General features: G+C 36.8%; 1 protein-coding gene and 1 long non-coding RNA gene across 7 annotated transcripts in view; one reads left to right on the top strand and one right to left on the bottom strand.

The window, feature by feature from the left end:
• The window catches only part of RNF13 (ring finger protein 13), a 163,086-nt gene extending 144,773 nt beyond the window's left edge, over nt 1-18,313 (top strand). For all 6 annotated transcript variants that reach the window (XM_019439402.2, XM_019439420.2, XM_019439394.2 and 3 more), the window contains 2 exons: nt 16,519-16,599; nt 16,890-18,313. In XM_019439402.2, coding sequence (XP_019294947.1) covers nt 16,519-16,599; nt 16,890-17,254 — 446 coding nt within the window. In that variant the 3' untranslated portion in view covers nt 17,255-18,313. The remainder of the gene's footprint in view (nt 1-16,518; nt 16,600-16,889) is intronic.
• Nucleotides 1,283-19,949, bottom strand: LOC128777305 (uncharacterized). The gene is made up of 2 exons (XR_008422556.1): nt 19,466-19,949; nt 1,283-18,964 (listed from the first exon to the last, which is right to left on the bottom strand). It is a non-coding gene; the product is annotated as an uncharacterized LOC128777305 (long non-coding RNA).
• Between the last annotated feature and the right edge of the window lie 1,085 nt (nt 19,950-21,034).

The raw sequence follows: 21,034 nt of genomic DNA, 5'->3' as shown, positions 1-21,034 counted from the left end.
TCCAGTATCTGCTCTGAGAACCTGGTAGAGCTCCACAAGGTAAAACAAAAATGTTCCAGTTCCCCTGGATTCTTAACTCTTCGGCTTGTACAGGCTGAGCCTCTGGCAACTCATTAATTACAGTTTAGGTTTCCCTACCCCAGTAGTATTTCCCATGGAAGCCTCTGCTCAGGAAGTTTCTGCTCTGATTAGTTGTGATCTCTGTATCTACCTGTCTATAACTCCAATTTTGGGTGCAGTAGTTTGCCCTATGAGTTCATTTCTCTGATCTAAGGAATGATTTTTCAGTTTGCTCAGTTTTTTGTTAGAACAATGATGACTTCTATGCTCCTTCTATGCTGGACCAGAACCCCCCCCCCCCCCCACCGAGTTTCCAACTCTCAAACTTGTCCATACTGAGCCCCCAGCAATTAATCAATTACAATTTATGTTCTTCTGTCCTGATATGGGTTCCCATAGAGTGGAAAATTCACACCTTGGTTCTATGTCTCTCTGGATCATTGATTTACCTAGAAGTGAAACTGCCAAGTCACAAAATATGTCATCAAATTTAATGAGTGTGCCACACTCCAAGGGGTTTACACCAGTTTACCATCTTACAAGAGTTCTATGAGAATTGCTGTCATTTTACACATTTCCAGGTCAGTCCGGTATCCTTATAAAGTTTTAGGTCTGATCACATCTACCAATCTTCATTTTGTGCTCTAGTACCAAGAAAGCTATTTGTTATTTCTAATATTTATTTTGAGAGAGAGAGATCAAATGAGCAGGGGGAGGGGTAGAGAAAGAGGAGAGAGAATCCCAACTAGGCTCCATGCTCACATGGGGCTTGATACTACATACTGTGAGATCATGACCTGAGCTGAAATCAAGAGTCACTCAACTAACTGAGCCACCCCAGTGCCCCTATTTGTTAATATTACTACTGATTTATAGATTACTTTTGAAAAATGCTTTTAAAAAATAGTCCTCTTACGTAACTTCTATAGTTAATTCTAAATTTAAATATCTATTCATGCATTCAGTAAATATATACTAGGCCCTAGCTGTGCTCTATCTAGGCACACTGTTGTACCCAAACATTAAGGATGCAATGGTAAACATAAATCAACAAGGAACTGTCATATTTCAAGTTTCTTATAAAATTAATATCTCACACTGGTTTTCCTTACTGAATAGAGAGTTTAGAAAACATTTTGATTTAATTTGTCTTTTTGTAACTTCCCAATACATAAAATTAGACAGGCCTTTCATTTTAAAATTAGCCTACACCTTGAAGATATTTGTGTGTTGTATTATTTTCAATTTCTATGAAACATTCATACCTAGCAAGGCTTACTTAGTAGGAACCTAAATATTTGCCCCAAATTATAGTTAAATCACAAGCCATTTAAATTCAGTTACACTAGCCCTAAAAATAGTTACCAGCAGCTGCCAGAGTTCCAAACCTTTGCTAATGTGTCCTCTATTGTATCCAGACACTAAATAGTTTCTAATTTGCACAGCCACATTTGGAGAGTGTAAAACTTTGTTCTTAACATACCTGTGATTATCCTGTTTTAAGCCCAATTAGGAGAAATTTAGAACCAATGAGTAAACGGATTAATTTCCTCTTAGAAGTGGCAGACTAAACACATTTTAATAGTTGTTATTGTCTGTGAAAAAGTCATACTTCTTTGCCATAATTATGAATGAAAAGGTTAAGATAAAAAAAATGGTTTCCATATCAACATAGAATTGGAAACCACATAAAATTAAAGTTTGCCAAAAACCTTAAACTTGATTTTTATTTCTTGGTTCAGATGCTTGGGGCTACACAGTCGAGAGTGTGAAAAGACTGTCAGGTTCTGCACTTTCAAAGGCTAATGATAATGTTGAAAACTGAGTTTTTTGTTTTGTAAATGTTTATTTTTGAGCATGAGTGGTGGAGGGGCAGAGAGGGAGACAGAGAATCCCAAGCAGGCTCCATGCTGTTAGCACAGAACCCAGCACGGGGCTTGAACTCATGAACTGCAAGATCATGACCTGAGCCAAAATCAAGAGTTGGACACTGAACCAACTGAGCCACCCAGGTGCCCCTATGCCTTTCAAGTTTAAGTCAGTAAGTACTTACTGAAGTAAGCCAGTTTGTCAAAAAGAAATCCCACCCACTTTTTCTTGTGGTAAATTATCTTACCAAGAATTCTAAATCCAGGCTGCAACATAAAATTGCACAGGTTGTACACTGCACAGCTCTAGGAGGTTATTGTTCATTCTTTGCCATCAGATTTTTATTATTTTTAACAATTATTTTTTGGCAGAGAGTAATAAAGTGCCTTAAGGTAGTACTGCTTTTTCTTAAAAGCATACTGTGCATAAAGGTGCCAACTGAGCCAGTAGAATTTCTGGTCTGAACATAGAATGATTGATGTAGCACTAGAACCATCTTGAAAACCAACCATCCATGCAGTCACCCAAATCCAGAATGCAGACACATTTATGGGACAAAGGACCGAGTTTATTTAACAAATAAGATACACAATGGGGGCACGGTATTTTTAGATTAAAAGAGACAAGTTACCAACCAGGTGCAATGTTTGGATGCTGCTTGGATCCTAGTTTGAGTAAATATCTGTAAAAAATTATCTGTTTTGAGGCAACTGAGGAAACTGAATATGCCTTGGGTACTGGATGATATTAAGAAAATACTGTTCATTTTTTTAGATGTGATAATAGTACTGTGGTTTTTTTAACGTCCTTATCGTTTAGACACATAGTAAAGTATGTGTTGCTAAAATGTTATGTCTCAATGTTTGCTTTAACATACTTAAGGGCTGGGTGGCTCAGATGGCTGAGCGTCCAACTCTTGATTTCAGCTCAGGTTATGATCCTAGGGTCATGGGATTGAGCCCTTCATCAGGCTCTGCGCTGAGCATGGAGCCTGCTTAGGATTCTCTCCTTCTGCCCCTCTATCCCACTCATGCTTTCTCTTTCTCTAAAAAAAAAAAAAACAACAAAAAAGCAAAAACAAAATCTTAAGGAAAAAAGTAGAAGGTGGATCTAACAAAAATAGTATATTGAGAATTGCTGAAACTCAGTGATGGTAATATGTAGTCGTCTTTTAATCTTGTGCATGTTTGAAAACTTCTCTCATTAAAAAAAAAAAAGGAATTACATATCTTACTGGGTCTAGTAGAAATCCAGTAGAAATCAGTGAACAATGTTCATTATATTACCTCTTCTTTCTGCAGGAATTGTTCCATTTTAGGAATTATAGAGGGCCCCCAAGTTCCGCTGAAGTCACAAGTTATTTCCTTTCCTATAGCCGGTTCCTGGGTTTTCTTCTACCACAGATAAACTTTGGCAATTTGTATCACAGCCATAATAACTGGAGGGGTGGGAGTAGTTCTTATGAATCCCATAGCGGTGTGCAAGTCAGCAGTTAATTTTTAGGAAGTCAGCAAAATGGTATGGTGGAAATACAAGATTTGGAACCAAAAGACTTGGTTTTATGACTGATGTGTGACCTCGAGCTAACCACTTAACCTACCTCTGATAATACCTGCACTAAGTACCTCTAAGATAGGAGAAGAAAATCATGACTTTTCAAGTACAAATGACAAAATCATGACTTTTCAAGTACAGATTATTGTAGACCAGAACTAGGCAAGTCTAGGCTCTTGTTAACTATATTCAGGATGTCTTAACTTCTGAAGAAAAAGAAATGTGAAGTTGTTATGTGACAGTGTCTGCTTCAGGTCTTATTAGATGGTTATTCCTCTCAAGTACTCAGAATTGTTTTCTAACCATACAAAGCACATTTGTTTAGTACTCTGTTATGGGAAATGTTTGCATGTATATTGCTCCATTTGGCCTCTTAATCCATGACCTATTTTTATGAATTTTTTTTAAAGATGTTTTTCTCCATCCAATAGTATTATGTCAGCAAACTTTCACAGGCTGGTCATCTTGTGTGACTCATTTTAGTAATTAAACACGCGTTTAACTGGTTCCATGTTGGCCACAATCAGGAAGAAACTTTCACAAAGTTAGGTTACAGTTTCTGCCCTCCAGGGGTAAAAAAGGTATGCTGTGGTCCAGAGATTCTCAACCTTTGTCTGCTTTATGTTGCCATAGACTTTACATGTGCAATTCACTGCCATCAGTAACTTCTCTTATATGTCTGTTTCTCGGTCCTGGCATGTCGTGGGTTGAGTAGGCATTTGGTAGCACTGCTTCTGGTCAGTCATCAGTACTTTTAGTCTTGTTCTTCTGTAAAACAGGAGGCCCTTTGCTGCCATTTATCTTTTGGTTCACTGCTTAACAGCAAACATTTGAGAGTTTTGTGTGCTAGGCACAGATCTGTGGGCTTTATATCAGATTATCTTCTCCTTAGTTCTTGCCTCTTCCTAGTGAGCTGTTTCAGATGACATCCATGCTTTTATGTCCTACCCAGACCTTTCTTCTAAGCTCCAGGCCAGTCCCGTGTCTCCAGTTAGCTAATAGACATCTCTGCCTAGATAACCTATACAATCTTCACACTTTAATTATGTCCCAAACTGTTTTCCCTTCTGCATTAGTCAGCATATATTTGACCAGCTACTGTGTTTGGTGTTGGGAGATCAGAACTCCCTGTCCATAATGATATACAGCAAGAAAACCTCCATGGTTTATTCTGAGAATCATTTATATGTAAGAATAAAGTCAAACTTCTACTTTAAGCCTAAGGGTCTTATGGTCTGAGCCTGGCTTTTACCCCTCACCTCATCCCATTCTCTTTGCATCTTACATTCTAGCCACATGGGCTACTTCCTGTGCCACCCATACGTCCCTGCTTTGTTTACCTCTAAGTCCCTATTCTTCCTTTAACCTCTGCTTTAATATAATTCATGGTGTCAAGCAGGCACTTATTCTATGTTTGCCATGTAAATGTCCATGTATGTCTGTTATTATAATGGACATTTTAAAAAACTTACGGATCAGAAATGTGATTCCCATTTTCAAAGAATTTCTAATGTAGGGCAAATGTAATTTATATATATTTCCATGGAAAGTAAGATTTCCCATCACAATACAACATTTCTTATATTACAATAAAATGTGTGATCCAGTGAGAAAGTCTAGATACTCTACCTTTGCAGAGAGAGTGCATTCTGACACACTGTAGTCTAAATAAGCTGCACATGTTGTTCAGGCTATAATTAATCTTTAGTAACAGTTGCACATTATTTCAGGATAAAATATAATCACAAAACACTAACCATCTCTTTATTATTTAGAATTAATTTACCCATTCTTGGTTTATTAAAAAAATTTTTTTTTAAACATTTGTTTATTTTTGAGACAGAGACAGAGCATGAACGGGGGAGGGTCAGAGAGAGAGGGAGACACAGAATCCGAAGCAGGCTCCAGGCTCTGAGCTGTCAGCACAGAGCCCAACGTGGGGCTTGAACTCACAGACTGTGAGATCATGACCTGAGCAGAAGTCGGACGCTTAACTGACTGAGGCACCCAGGTGCCCCATTCTTGATTTAAAAAAGAAATTGCCAGCCTATTAATTTGCTTCCATTCCCTCTCCTGCTCCTGTTGTATCCTAATGCCAAATAAAACACTTAAAAGTTAAGCAAACAGCCATCATTTAAAATTACATACATCATCTTTGATTTACCCCCTCTATTACCTACGCCTAGTCCCCAGATTCAATGAGTTGTTCTTTCAAAATGATTATTGGATCAGAGCATCTCTATCCATTCTTGTTACCACTGTATCATGCAAGCCCTTCATCAGTTTGTTAATTGAACCTTGGGAGTGACAATCCAGTCAGTCTTACTGTCTTTAGGCTCACTGAGCTCTGTATCCCAGGCCTGGGTCCCTTCAGCACACTGGTCAACAGTTGTTAAGATGCTATTTCATACATCAATCATTCCTCTGCTTGAAAGCTTTCAATTGATCTCTATGGCCTAAGAAGTCATTTCAGAGTCCTGTTAGTATTCACAGCTTTTCATAATTTGTCTCCACCACACTCATCCAACCTTATTTTCCACTGCTCTTTATCTCTAACCTTGCATAACTGATTCTGCTATGTTTATTTCTTCTTTGCAAACGCTTTTCAACCGTTATTCTCCCATTAGTATCTTCCTCCTTAGTTTTTCTAAATCCAGATTATCTTGAAGGCCTGACCCTAGTCCCTCTCTAAGAACCCTTCTCCTGTATCTCCTAGTACAGTGAGCTCTTCCTTCTTGTATATCATCTGATGATCAGTAGCCACAAGATCAGATATTGCCACTGTGCAAAACATTATAATCTTTATAGTACTTTTGTTGTCTTTAGAGCCGGCTGGCATATTCAACATTGGACCTGGATAGTAAAATCTGAGGCCAGCTTTACTCCATCAGTCAGGATCGACAGAATTTATGTACATTATATAAAAATATTTAGCCTTTTGTACTTAGATTTATGTGATTAGGTCTTCTGATGAGCAATTGGAGGCAGAAATCAGGATTTCCTGGGAATAACTTGGGTAGTTATTCATATATTCCTTCAATAAATATTTACTGAGTACTTTTACTCTGTGCCAGGCACTCTTCTAGGTGCTAGGGAAGCTGCAATAAATAAAAAAGAAAAAAAAAAAATCCAGCCTTTGTGGAGCTTAGTGGGGGCAAATGAACAAATAAAAAATAAAGTCATATAGCAGTAAGTGCAATAAAGAAAAACAAATGAGTGATGGGAGAGGAGATGGGATACTGTTTTAGAAAAGACAGGGAAGACTTCTCTGAGGACACTTTGAACAGAGAATAAACAGGGGTGAAGGGAAAGGGAGAACACTGCAGCCAGAGGAAGAGAACTACATAGGTCTTGAGACAACAGTGTGACATATTCAGGGAACAGTAAAGAGCTTGTGGCCAGTATGGTAGTGGGGTGGAGAGAGAGTGATTAAAGAGGAAGTCAGAGATAGACGGGGAGCTAGATCGTGCCAGGACAAGGACTTGTGATTGTATCATGTGATGCTGTAACTTGGGTGGGCTTTGAGCACTAGAATGACCTGCTCAAAGTACTGTGGCAAAGGATCCTTTATGCTGGTGAATGGAGAACAGACTAGGGATTGATAGTGAAGCAGGGAGAATTCATATGGGATGTACCAGGTGAGAGGCAGATGCTGCCCGTTTAACCAGCCATCATGAAATGAACAAAGGCTTTGTGGTATTTGTTATTTAACATGTATTTATTGGGAGCCCAGTCTGTAATAAGCACTATATGAACACTGGGGATATAATGGTGAGTAAAAGACAGTCCATCTCTTCACAAAGCTAAGAATCTATAACTAATGCTAGTTAATATTCTGTGTTGAACTGTTTCAGGGGAAAACTCTTCTGAATTTACTCTTAAAAACCAAATCAGAAAAGAAAATATTTCTCTGTTCCTCTAACGGAGTACTTACTTACATAATGGCCACAAAGCAGTAAAATAATGAGGTTCCAAGTTGGGTAGGAGTTACTGTCATGCCTATGGCTTCTGAGAAATCAGTGCATTCTTGAGTTACCTGAAGGTGAACTATTTTATTATTTCATGTCCAGGAATAGAGATCTCAAGGTCTGCATTGTAGCTTTGAGGTGGACTGAAGGGGATTGAGAGCCTGTAGGTTGGTTTGTATCATAGTACTCTTGATCTTTATCATTGGCCCGTAGCTCCGATTACTAGAACTACACCTTCAGTCCATTAACCTCTAACTGAAGAAGTCAGTGTACTTTATACCAAGTGAGTTAACTGGAATTAAACTAACTTGGGATGGGCATTGCACCCAATAAAAATCTGGTAATTTTATATTTTAGATCTTGCGAGCATGTATCACACCTATTATATAAAAGCAAGCAAATCATGTACTCTGCATCATTTAGTTCTCGGAACAACCAACTAAGGAAAGTACTGTCATGACCATTTATAAGGAAAATGAGACTCAGACAGATTACTTATAATACCTGAGGGTGCAAAGCCAGGTAAACATTATATATCAGGGCTGCAATGCAAATTCTTGACTTCTGACACTGTATTTGTAAAGACTACCTACCCTATCTTTACTCTCCAGTTACTACCATTTCAAAATAAAATAAGTTGTCTCCTGACTTTAATCCTTCCCATTCCTCTTTTCTTATCCTCTCCCCACCCCCAGCTGCACTTAACCTCCTTCCTAATTTACTATGTCAAAGAGAAAGAATTTTTTTTTTTTTTGAGGTGAAACTAATTTCCCAAAGTTTCAGGTCTACCAGCAGTATATGAGAATACTCACTTTATCATATTCTACAATAACCAGGTAAATTACCTATTTATATTTCTGTTCTTATAACTGTATGCACTTTTTAGAAGGACATTTAATGTATGATTTTTTTAAGTCACTTTTGCTGCACTGAGGGTTGTAATTAAATAGTAGACCAATCTAGTTGATAGGCAAAAGTATCTAGAGGTGGGGGTGCCTGGGTGGCTCAGTCGGTTAAGCGTCCAACTTCAGCTCAGGTCATGATCTCACGGTCTGTGGGTTCGAGCCCTGCATCAGGCTCTGTGCTGACAGCCTGGAGCCTGCTTAAGATTCTGTCTCCCTCTCTTTCTGAACCTCCCCCATTCATGCTCTGTCCCTCTCCATCTCTCAAAAATGAAAAAACGTTAAAAAAAAAAAATATCTAGAAGTAATTCTGCTATATGTAAAAGTAATGTAGGCCCAGTGCATCCTCCACTTTAACTCCAAGGGTGCCTGAAGCTGCTTAAGTTTTTTGTTTAATTTCTTTTATATGAGGGAAAAGAAAAATAACTACTGGATTAGAACACGCAACTACTTAGGGATATACATAATTTGAGTTTGTTGATGTTGGCCCTGGAAGGGTGTTGCAAATCTTGATCTTCTAGGGGCCTGAAAAGGAGTAATGAAAAAAGAATAACAATACCTTTACTACTTAATGTAAGTACTTGAGGTCTGGCACAATATTTATCATTATCAAGTCCCTTTAATTTTGCCTTTTAACTTCAAGATAATGACAAATCTTTTAATATACTTGCTCCTGTATCCAGAAAGATCTTGGGTATAACTCCAGTTTACCTGCATAATGCAATCAAGTTAAAACCAAGTAAGATAGGGAAGACAGGGAAACTTAGGTTTAAAAAGAAAATCACTCGGGGGCACCTGAGTAGCTCAGTCAGTTTTACCTCAAGGTTTGTGAGCTCAAACCCTGCACTGGGGAGCCTGCTTGGGATTCTCCCTCTCCCTCTGTCTCTCCCCCCTCCCTCAAAATAAACAAACATTTAAAAAAGAAAAAAAAAAAAAATCACTCTCAAAATGGAATTTGGCCAATGCTTAAATTTGGATTTTAAACTTGTTATATGGATTTATGGCCTCTAAGGCACTTTTTATTCTTATCCTTAATTAGTGAAGTAATTCATGAACACATTTCCAGAAACAAAGTTGCCAGTGTCCTGCTCTTTCCTTCAGTGGAGTCATTTGTTTTCTTACTGTGCACAATCACATTTCATCATCAGAACACATAAAGAATGTGTGTTCTTCAATTAAACTTTTAGAATATAGCTGCTCTTTTGTAGCATCCTAGAAAGGTTTGTAAAAATATGAACCCATGGAGACAGAAATAAACTATCTTTGCTCCTTTTCCATATGGGCCAATATGAAGGAAAAAAGTGCTCTGGCTTATGAATTGGAAACATTTTTAATTCTAATTAAGTGACAGGTTAAGAGTATTTCTTAAACGCTTGCTCTTCTTACATTGTGAATCAAAGGGGATTATTTAAATGTGAAATTCTAAGCAGGTGTGCTAGAAGACAATACAGGCCTAATGGTTAAGACCATGGATGGACTTTAGTCTGACTTTAGACTTTAGCACAGACCTGTGCTGGCATTCTGGATCACCATTTATTGGCTGTGTGACCTTGTGCAAGTTTCTTAACCGTTCCGTATACTCCTTCATGTGTAAATGTGACTGACAGTACCTATATTTCATAAGGGGGGGCGGGGCGGGAGAAGATTTAAATCAATATGGAAATCAGTATGTTAAATGCTTATAACATAGTGCCTGGCACACAGCACTTGGTGGCAATTATTATAAAAACAAAACCTTAAATAAAAATCATAAATATTAGTGTTATAAAAATTCAGTGATTAAACATTTCCTTTATGATGAAAAAAAAAAAAAAGATTGCCAAAATCATGAAGCAGCTTAAAAATATGTAACTTTGTAAATATTACACGTGAAGTTTCTTTCCGAAAGTAGCCCTAAGTTTGAGCTGGTTGTATTTTTGCTTTAAAATGTTTTGGTTACCACGAGACTTGACATTTAAAGGAAAAAAAAAAAAAAAGGACTATTTGTCATGCATGTTCTAGCATATGCTAATGGTTTTGACACAGTACACATAGATGTTAGAAAGAAAAAAAAATCCCAATCGTTGCCATTTTCTCACAGTTGTAAATACAACTATAGATGACTGAAAACACATAGAACACTTCTATGGGTACTCACCACTCTAGTGAGTCACAGCACCAAACCATGCAAGTCTTGAGAATTCTTGTAGGCTTAGAATGTAGTAGAAATGCTAACTGTAGGGGAATTTATAATATTTTGGAAATATCTGCCAAACAAAACAAATTTGGCATTTGCCAGTTTTCCATAGGCATATTCTGGAATCCCACCCACAGAAATCACACTTGAGGCCGTGGCACGAGCTGTATCTGTGAGGTTAGTCAGTACTCTCATAGTTGACCATACTTTGGGGATGTGATCACCTTGCTTTCTCATTGACCTTCACTTGGCAGCTCTTTCAGAAGTGTTTGTGCTGATTAACACTTAAGTGATTTAAATATCAAGTTAGCCATTTCTAACACACATAATAGTGTTTTAGTTGTTTTCTTGCTTCTGAAGCAGCCAACTTCCTTTTGGCTCTTTACTACTCATTATTGCCCTCAAAAATAGCTCTTCAATTGAAATTGTGGTTTCCTGGCCCATTCGGTTAATGTATTTCTCCCAAGTCTATAACCAAAAGACTGGTTACTACACACCATGTTTCAGAGCAGATGAAAAATCCTTATGTTTTCACTTAATCCTTCTACTAAACATTTGAGGCAGTCTCCATGCGAGCTGTCTCCCCTGCAGTCAGTATGTGAAGGAGCCTGATCCCCAAGACATAAACCTTAAGTTACCAGACACTTGTGCCTTATAGCTTCATCATTGAGATCTTCCAAGATAGGTGTAAAAAGCAAAGGATATTATTTCAGGGACTGGAAAAAAGCAATACGGCATTTTAAAGCAGAATGTGTAAAAGTGGAGCAATACTCAGTTTTATAGTTTTTTGTTTCTTTAACCTATCAACTGAGACATGCTTAATTTTTATGACTACATTTAACTGCCTTTACTGTAACCTTAAAAATATTAGTTCCTTTGTCCAGGGCTTAAAAATAATCAGGAAGAATTCTCAAGCAAATCTGGGTTTAAAAATATTCTGTCCTGTTCTTTTGTTCAGAATTCTTGGGAACTGGTACGGAGGAGAAGAGAACAGAAGATAAAATTCAGTTTACTTGCTAGAAAGAGCGTTCATTTTTTTCTTTACTGGTAAAGTAGGGAATAAGTGACAAGGTATTTTCTCTACCACAACAGTAATTTTTGCTTTGAACCTCATGAACCCAATGGTACATCTTCCCTGGGCAAGTTATTTAAAATGTTGTTATTATCTCTCATGAAACCTCTATGTGTTTAGCCCTAAAATGTTCACTCTTGTATTGTTTACTTAAGGAAAGAAACATATTCTAGTTGACTTAAGCCTTGGTCTATTTTGTTATTAAACTGAACAATTAAGTTTTGCATCAATCTGTATGTGCCATAGCTAATCTCAAACTAGCTCATTTTTTAGTCATCTCTAGAAACGGGGATTCCTCTTTCTAGATCTAATGTTATGTCCAAGTGTTTCTGTCACAACATGGCTAAATGCAGGTCACCACTTAACTTTTGTGTTAGTTTGTTCACGAATGAAAGGCCAGTGTGGTTGAAGCATGTGTGAAGGGGTGGTAAGGCTGGTGTGAGAGGAGATGGGAGAGAGAGATGGGGAACCATCTAAATGAAACTGACATGATGTGTTAAAAAATAAAATAAATCACGCTGGCTGCGCCAGAGAAAAACCACAGGCGGCAGAACAGGAGGTAGACTAGAGGCTCTTCTAGTAATCCAAGCTATTGGCCCAGAGTAATTGTGGAAATGGAGAAGGGGACAGATTCAGGACGTGTTTTACAGATAAAAATTTACAGGACTTAGTGACAGATTGAATATAGGCTCTAAGGAAAAGAGACATTCAGGGCACGCCAGGCCTGATCAGCAGTTCATGCCACTGCAATGGCTGCTTTAAGTCTACGCGATTCCTATTCTGATGGGTCATTGCCTTTGCTGTATTTGATGATCCAAGGTTTTGGAGAGAAACAAGGAAGAACAGATTTACAGGAGAAAAAGCAAAGTTCTGTCTATTTATAGAACATTTCCAGACTGATGGGACTTTAAAAGAGCATTCATGCAATTTTTCTAAAACATTATTCAAGTAGTAATAATGCCAGAAACATTCTAGACAGAAAGGTTTCCATACTGTTTCAAATAACAGACATGAATCTCATCCCTCCTATAACTTAACATCTACCCACTAACGAATTAGCAAAGTTGCTGTCATTTGACAAAACCTGGAGAGGCTTTCTATCAGGGTTTCTCAACTTCTGTGCTACTGGCATTTATATGGGATAAGCCTTTCTGTGAGGGGCTGTCCAGAGCACTGTGGGATGTTTAAGCAGCATCCCTGGCCTGCTAGATGCCAGCAGCACCATCTCCCTGTTGTGAAAACCATAAATGTCTACAGATGTCACCAGATGTCCCTGGGGGGAAGAATCCTCTCCAGTTAAAAACCAGTGGTTTACACTAAGCAAAATTTTATAGCATGGTGCAGACAGTAACAAAACAAACATTTATGACCACTTGTAAAACCCTTTTATGCTACTAGTACCGAGGACAAATTGGTTATTTTTTTAAAAACCTGCTAAAGTTACAAACCATACAAATAAATGCCTCAAATTTAACTTTAAGTTACAGATAAAGCCACTGAACAGTTATCTGCTGTTGGGCCACGGTCTTGAGTAGGAGTCCACTGACTGGATTTCTAGGTTGTCATGGTACATGATGCATTTCCTACCATTTTTAGCTTCAGACATTTTAAAATGGGGCAAAATTGGATTCTGCTTTCATTCTTTTTATCAATACATAAATTTGTCCAATCTCTTACATTTCTCACCCATACTTCATATAATCTCATTTTGGCTGGCGAGGGGGTGGGGGAGCAACAGCTTTTATTATAAGGGTTCTTAATAGTCACCCTAGCTTGTCAAATAAAACCAGTCTTTTATACTCACAGTTCAAGAACTGCTGAATATTTCATTAAATTACATAATTACCCTATGTAATACAACAGATTCAATGACCACTGCTCTTACCTCTCTTCAGGCACACAGCTCATCTGGTGTGACAGAAGCACACGGTGCTATTAGAGATCAGCCTCCTCCCAGTACACCAGGTCATGAGTAGTATTCCTATCCAGCCAGTTTTATCAGGGGGCGATTTGTACCAAACACTATGTAAAATATTCTTTTGTTAGTTCTTTTAATCCACAATCCTAAGACACAGGTATGTTAATATTTTTGTTTTGAGAATACTGAAACATGGAGATGTATCTTGCAGTAGGTTACAGAGCTAATAAATAAAATTTTTACGATGAAAACCCCCAGCATTCTCACGTGTGCTTTACCATTTCATCACAAGTCCAAGGCCGGGGGGGTTAGTTCTCTACAGAGCACTGGGCTCCAGTCTGGTGCACCATCACAAACTATACTGTTGAGTCTTGACCCACCATCTTCTTATAAATCCATCTCCTGGAACAATTCAGAGGACTGATAGGAAAGCTAAGTGACTCTGAAGTATCAAGTCCATATATTTAGGGCCAACTCCAACACTGCCTGTATTAATTTCCTATTGCTCTGGTAACAAAGTACCATAAACTTAGTGACTTAATCTCCCCCTCCATCTTCCAAAGCCAGTAACATAGCATCTCCCTGACCATTCATCCAGTCACATCCTCCTGACTGTGAACTTTTCTGCCTCCCTCTTGCACTTTTATGGACCTCTGTAATTACGCTGGGCCCACCTGGCTAATGCAGGATAACCTCCCTATCTTAAGAAAATGAGGCTTAGAGCCTTGGGGCACAGCTCTGGAACAGTCCATTCCTGTTCAGTTATATTAACTTTATCATTTTCTGAAAAATGTGTGGCATTTTATAAGGAAACAAATTGTGAGGTGTTTGACTTCAGAATAAATACTAAATCATTGGTTCCATCTCCATAACACAGTGAATTAAATAACACAAATCACATCTTAAAAGTCATTTACAAGAGGTATTGGCTGAAAATGGCTATAGGAAGTTATTCCTTAGTTTATAATAGCAAGGAGATGGTCAATTAAATGTCAGTACAATTCTACAAAATCAGTAGGTTTGGCACAAATAATTCTTCCAATGATGGCCTTATAAATAAATTTAGTAGTATTAGAACTTAACCTCTGATATTTTTAACCCTGTAGTTTAGCTTCTGTAATAGATGTTTCCAATGATACTTTTCTAGATAGCAGAGTTTCCTTTAGATTTTAGGCCATGTGTTACACAACTTTTGCCCTTGTTGTCTTTATTTTTAAAAAAGAAGTATCTGAGGACTCACATATAATAAAGTACAAGTAGAATATCCTATTACTTTTTGCTGAAGATCCAACAGGAATTTATTAAATCTTCAGCAAAAAGTAATAGGATATTAGATACAGGAAGACAGAATATACATAAAATTGTTACTAAAAATCCAATGTTTAAAACTGTTGTAATGGTGTGAATTTCCCTGAGAGCAAAACCTGAGACAAGGAGTAAGATGCAGGGGATTTCTTGGGGAAATAACCTCAGGAAGCAAGAGTGAGGGAGTGGGGAAGAGTGAGGGAATGATAAATGAAGTGGGTCTTACTGAGCTAGTTACCTCTGTGGACGGCAGGGTCTCCATCCCCCAGAGTCCCTCTGAGGAGCCATGTGCTTCAGAATCATCCCTCTGAAGAAGACTGAGGCCTTTATCCACCAGATTACCTCCTCTAATGGTAACTAGAACCGTTTGATGGGCACTAAAATTTAAAGTTTGATATGAGAAATCAGTGATGACTGAATTGATTAAAACCATCCTCCATGTAAATGGATCAAATGTATAATTACAGATATAGTGGAGTCCTTTACTCTTTTAATAGTTTGATCTTTGAGTTTAATAGTTTTAATAGTTTGAGATGCATATAATCGGTCTCACCGAATTCCACAAAGTTTTAACACAGAAGCTTGTATTTGTTATAAAATGCATTTGATACTTGATTCTGTGGTAACCAAGTTCAAAACACTGAACAAAAAACAATAAGTGTTATTAAAGCTTTCTTTTTAGGACTCCTCCTGAATGTACAATTTTAAATGACTAAAGGATGTTAAAGGGATTGATCGAACTATCATTCCCTTTATGGGTCATGTTCATCCAGACTATCCAGACAATGGCTTTATTTCTGATCTGCCTTCCAAGGTGAAGGCAGATGAATCTATCTTTTGTTCCCTGGGATTTTTAAGTTTGTACCTATCGTATACACTTAATGGAAAACACCGAATTGAAAACAGTCACGGGTCACTGCCACTAGCGACTCAACTTCAAAAGCTGCTGTATATAAGACTGCTAATTTCTTTAAAATCAAGTACACATGAATTCCAAAAAGAGCTATTAATAAACCTTCGTGATTTCTAAAGGTAGTAACTTCAAATAAGAAATTAAAAGGGCAGCAGTATTAATAAACACCATTTAGTGAATACCTATGTGCCTGGCCTTTTGCTCACTCCCAAACCTGCAAGGTAGACAGAATCTCTTTCCAGATAAAAGAACTGGATATCAAAGACTAACCTGCCAAGCATCACAAAGCTAGTAAATCTTGGAAAGGAGATTTGAAGCTTAGTGTCTCATTCCAAATGTTTTTCCACTGACATATTAAAAAAAACACTTGAGTATGTTCTGTTTCCATTTTTACTTTAAAAATTACCCAGACTTTAAGAAATCTAAAGAGTAAAATTTTGTTGTCTTTGTGTATTTCAAAACTCGCATTTGAATAGTCCTGTGAAACACTATTACAATGATGATTCTTTTAAAAATAATCTTTTGCAAAGTTAAGGTAAACAAACTTGACATCCATTTTTAATTTCTTATTTTAGGTAAAAGGTTAATTATTTAAATTAAAACTTCAGGTTCCTGAACTTAAAGCAGCTCCCTGATCTGACAGGAAACAAGACAAAGGTATCATTTACAGATCAAAAGGTCAATCAAAAGACATTTAAAATAACTGAGGAAGACCTCACTTTAAGAATTTGAAAGTTCTCTACCTCTTTTCATTAATTTTATTTACTACTGTCTGTCATAGGAGATGAATATGATGTATGTGCCATTTGTTTGGATGAATACGAAGATGGCGACAAGCTCAGAATCCTTCCTTGTTCCCATGGTATGAATAATTACATACTGCTTTGAGTTTACACGTAATTTGTATTTAGGCTCAGTATTAGAGGAGGAGACAAAAGAGTTATTGGTACACTATAGGCCAGGTCTTTTAGTAATTAGTGGTGTCATTAAAGGATGGAGGTAGATTTATAAAAATTGACAAACTTTTCTTCTCTTGTCCATACATGATACTTAATAGATCAGAAGAACGTGAATAAACATGGCAAGAAATTAAAAATGTTATGTTCTCAACCACAATATACTATCTAAAAGATGTGTATTTTGCTTAAACAGCTTATCACTGCAAGTGTGTAGACCCCTGGCTAACTAAAACCAAAAAAACCTGTCCAGTCTGCAAGCAAAAAGTTGTTCCTTCTCAAGGCGACTCAGACTCTGACACAGACAGTAGTCAAGAAGAAAATGAAGTGTCAGAACGTACCCCTTTACTTAGACCTTTGGCATCTGTCAGCACCCAGTCATTTGGGGCCTTGTCGGAATCCCGCTCACATCAGAACATGACAGAATCTTCAGACTATGAAGAGGATGACAACGAAGATACCGACAGCAGTGATGCAGAAAACGAAATTAATGCACATAGTGTTGTAGTCCAGCTGCAGCCTAATGGTGAACGAGATTACAACATAGCAAATACTGTTTGACCTTCAGAGGGTGATTGGGTTATTTCCTAATAAATGTTTATTTAGGTATAAAATTTTTTTGCTCCCTTCAGAGATTCCTGTAGAAATAACTTATTTTTTAGTATTCTATCAGATTACTGAAGGTTTTTTTGATCTGGTATTTATCTGCAGGAGTATACTTCATTTCACTGATAACTAGTAATAGACTGGTGCCGTAACTCAAGCATCAAATCAACTCTTCTTTTGGAATGAACTATAGCCAAAACATTTAAAAAAAAAAAAAAATTCCTCCGTATAGCTTGCGGTTAAGACCTAGATCACAGTATGCAAATGTTTCGTGTTTTACACACAAGGTCAGTGCTGTGGCCACCTAGCATGAGCTAATAAGCAACTTCCATTTGCATAAAGTTTACCTAGAGTTGTTGAGTTGGAATATATTTGTTTTTGTATTTTCCCAAATTACCATCACTCATAGGGGTAACAATTTAGTATTTTTCCTTCTATCAGCGCCACAAAGAAACTCAGTGCTGTCTTTTTTCTTTCTATTCCCAAGTAGTCTTATCCTGACAGGAATGGTCTGTACTAGTGCAGATTTCATAGGTTTGTTTTTTCCCCCCACCAAGGTTTTAAATACTATAGTGTTATGTATGAATTTGATTCATCAGCTAAAGTAACATGTCTCTGGACTTGACTTACTGAATTTCAGTATCCTTAAGGGTTTGTGTTATGATCAAAAAAGAAAATGCTGTATAAAAATACCAAACTTCAGCAACTGTTAATACTCTGTTAATACAGATCATACCTCTTAACAAAAAGCATCTTATGCTAATTAGCCCTGCTAAACTATGTACAGAGGAAATTGTTCAAGTATTGGATTTGAAAATAATTGCTTATGTTTAACAGAACTAATGATGTATTTAAATAATGTATTATGAAAAGCTAAATTATATTATACATCACTGTAACTATGTAGAAAATATAGACTTATGTATAATCAAAATGCTAAGAATTTTTATATGGCCTTGTATGAAGGGAGTTTGAATGTTAATAAACACGTTTTCCACTTTAAGAAATGGCAAATATTTGTTCTACTGTAATATTACCCACATTAGCCTTATTTATATGCACAGTGCTACAAAGGCATAATAATTAAGGTAATTTAGGTCAGATAAAACCACCACCTTAGAATTCTATACAAGGTAACTGCTCACAACCAATTGGGGACCCCCCCCCAAAAGTTAAAACTGCCGCCAAAATTCATTCCAATAATAGTGTACATTATGGTACATTATTGTAATTATGGTACATCCTTACAGTAGACTTCTATACAGCCTTGAAATAATAAATGTCTGGATCAAGCTATATTGACATGAAAAATTTTTAGTCAACAAAACGTATCAGAAAATACGAAGGATACAATGTATAAGAGTCTAATGTGAAAAAAAAAATTAAGTTTAAGAGAAATGTAACACAACTGGGGAAATTTTACTTTCTGAACTTCTTTTTGAAAAAATAATTTAAAAAATAGTTATTTCCACATAGGAAAATAAAAGGCTGAATTCAGTATCCACCGACACCAGGTCATCTCACCCCCAACCTCCTTTTACACACAGGCCTGAGAAACAGATCGCCGGTTTATTATAGTAGTGAAGCAGAGCTTTGGAATTTGATGTACTTGCACACTCCTGACCTTTCCAAACCTGTTTGGTCATTTGTACAATTTCACTGAACCTAAGGCAGGGTATGAAGACAGAACACTGCACTCAGTATCTGCCACATGAATACAAAATAGATTTTATAATTTTTAAGGTAAATAATAAAAATATACCTAAAACCATTTTTTAAAAGGGAAAGTTAAAAGTGACTATAACATGTACTATTAAATGTTGTATCCCTTCAGTCCTTAAACTACAGATCCAAGACTTGGTTCCTTTAAACTTAAGTCTTGGGGAGTTTTTCTGAGGAAAAATTGCCCTCCTTTTTAAAATCTCCAACTGTTACTTTTAGTGGTCAAAAAAAAAAAAAAATTATGAAGTGTCAATTAACAACTGTCTAGGATTGTTACTAGTTTTCTTAATATTCATTGAGATTTCTCATAATTTCTTCTTGATGGAACTATATAGCTTTTTAAACAAGACATTAAATAAAATTAAATCTAATTTCTATTAAAAAATACTTCCCTAATTTAAAACTTTTCTGATTGTATGAAAGTATAGTTACATGGAAACTTACCCCAGAGATGAATTTATCTTGATATTTTGCCTTCAGAAATACCTATGTAAAATACATGTATACATTATACACTGTATGTGTTTACACTGTATGCAACATGTTTATTACCTCATTATTGAACATTTATCGGTGAGCATTTTCTCATGTTATTCAATGACTGTTTTATTCTCTGGACATAGAATAATTTATTCAACCCATCACTCTGAAAGTTAAATCTTGCAGTTTTCCAAGTTTAGTTATTTTAAGTAACTTGGTGTGATGGGCATTCTGGTATACAAATTTGTATAGCCCCATTTTCTTAGGCTAAGTTCCTAGAAGTATAAAGATACATGTATACATTTTCATTAAGTGTTTTTTGTGGGTAGGGGCCAATGGCTAGTTTCATCATTTACTATTTTAGCAATACAGTTGCCCTCTCTCATTTTCTACTCCCCTACCAACACCAACACACACATCCCTTCAACCTACTTATAGGTTCATTAAGGGTTTCACAGTTTTGGTCACTGTGTATTATTACTTTTATAGTATATTATTACTGTAAAATATCAAATCATCACAACCCAACCACCCAATTTTCTTTTGACCCATCTTTTGTTCATAACTGGGATCTTAACAGGTGAAGAAATTAAAGTTTTTGATTTTCAATTTCAAGACATGCCCAACTACCAAAGTAGCCCCAAACTCCTTATCTTCCATACTTTTATTTCCCTGTATATACTAATTCAGAACTAATGCCCGACAACACTGTCAAAAGAATTTTTAATTGTGAACAGTGTATTTTAAGTAACGCAGAAATTCCCATTACCTAACCCATTTCTCAAAGGGTAGCACACAGGCCACTTAAAATCAATCAAGCTGACCTGGCAATTATTTCTAAAGGGACTTCCAGAGCCCACAATCTGCATTACAACCAGCTCCCCAGTTTTCCTTAGACCCCCCCCACCCCCAACTTTTGAGCATTCCTGCTCTGAGCTTGACAGTTCATAACCAGTATTAAACATTTGCTAAACTTGAATACATCCCAGGGACCTTATGACCTATAAAATTAAACATGACCATTACATAGTCATAGTTAACAGGTCACTCCAAAGCCAGACACTGCAGGAATATCCCAATTATCTTACATGCTGCCTAAGGAAGGTCTTGTCTTATGGGAATCCCAGCTGCTTGACTTCAGCAATGCCAATAGAGCTTTCAAAGCTAAATAAGTCACATGACAGTTCAACACAGAAGAATCCACAATGCAGAAACCCTTCTTGGCACTGGGCTCCTTATTGCTCACTAGATTTCACATCTAGAGACCAGCAACAAGAAAAAAATATTTAATTTCTAGTAGGCAAGTCAATTTTCTTCTCACAAACCCAAAGATGGCTAAAAGCCTTTAAAAACAAAACAAAACAAAAAAACAGATCAAAGCCCATTAAAAAGAAATTCCCAGGCACTCATTTTATCTATAATAAATACTACAGGATATGGAATGCTTAGGCCATGAGCTCAATTTTAAGACTTTATGCTTGTAACAGAGCCTGGCCTATTCTGTATATTCCAATGTGTCAAAAATCAACTGTA

Source organism: Panthera pardus, unplaced genomic scaffold, assembly GCF_024362965.1.
Source record: "Panthera pardus isolate Hobbes unplaced genomic scaffold, ASM2436296v1 HiC_scaffold_16, whole genome shotgun sequence".
Taxonomy (NCBI): domain Eukaryota; kingdom Metazoa; phylum Chordata; class Mammalia; order Carnivora; family Felidae; genus Panthera; species Panthera pardus.
Note: the sequence above shows the minus strand (reverse complement) of the source record. Positions and strands in the feature narration are given on the sequence as shown.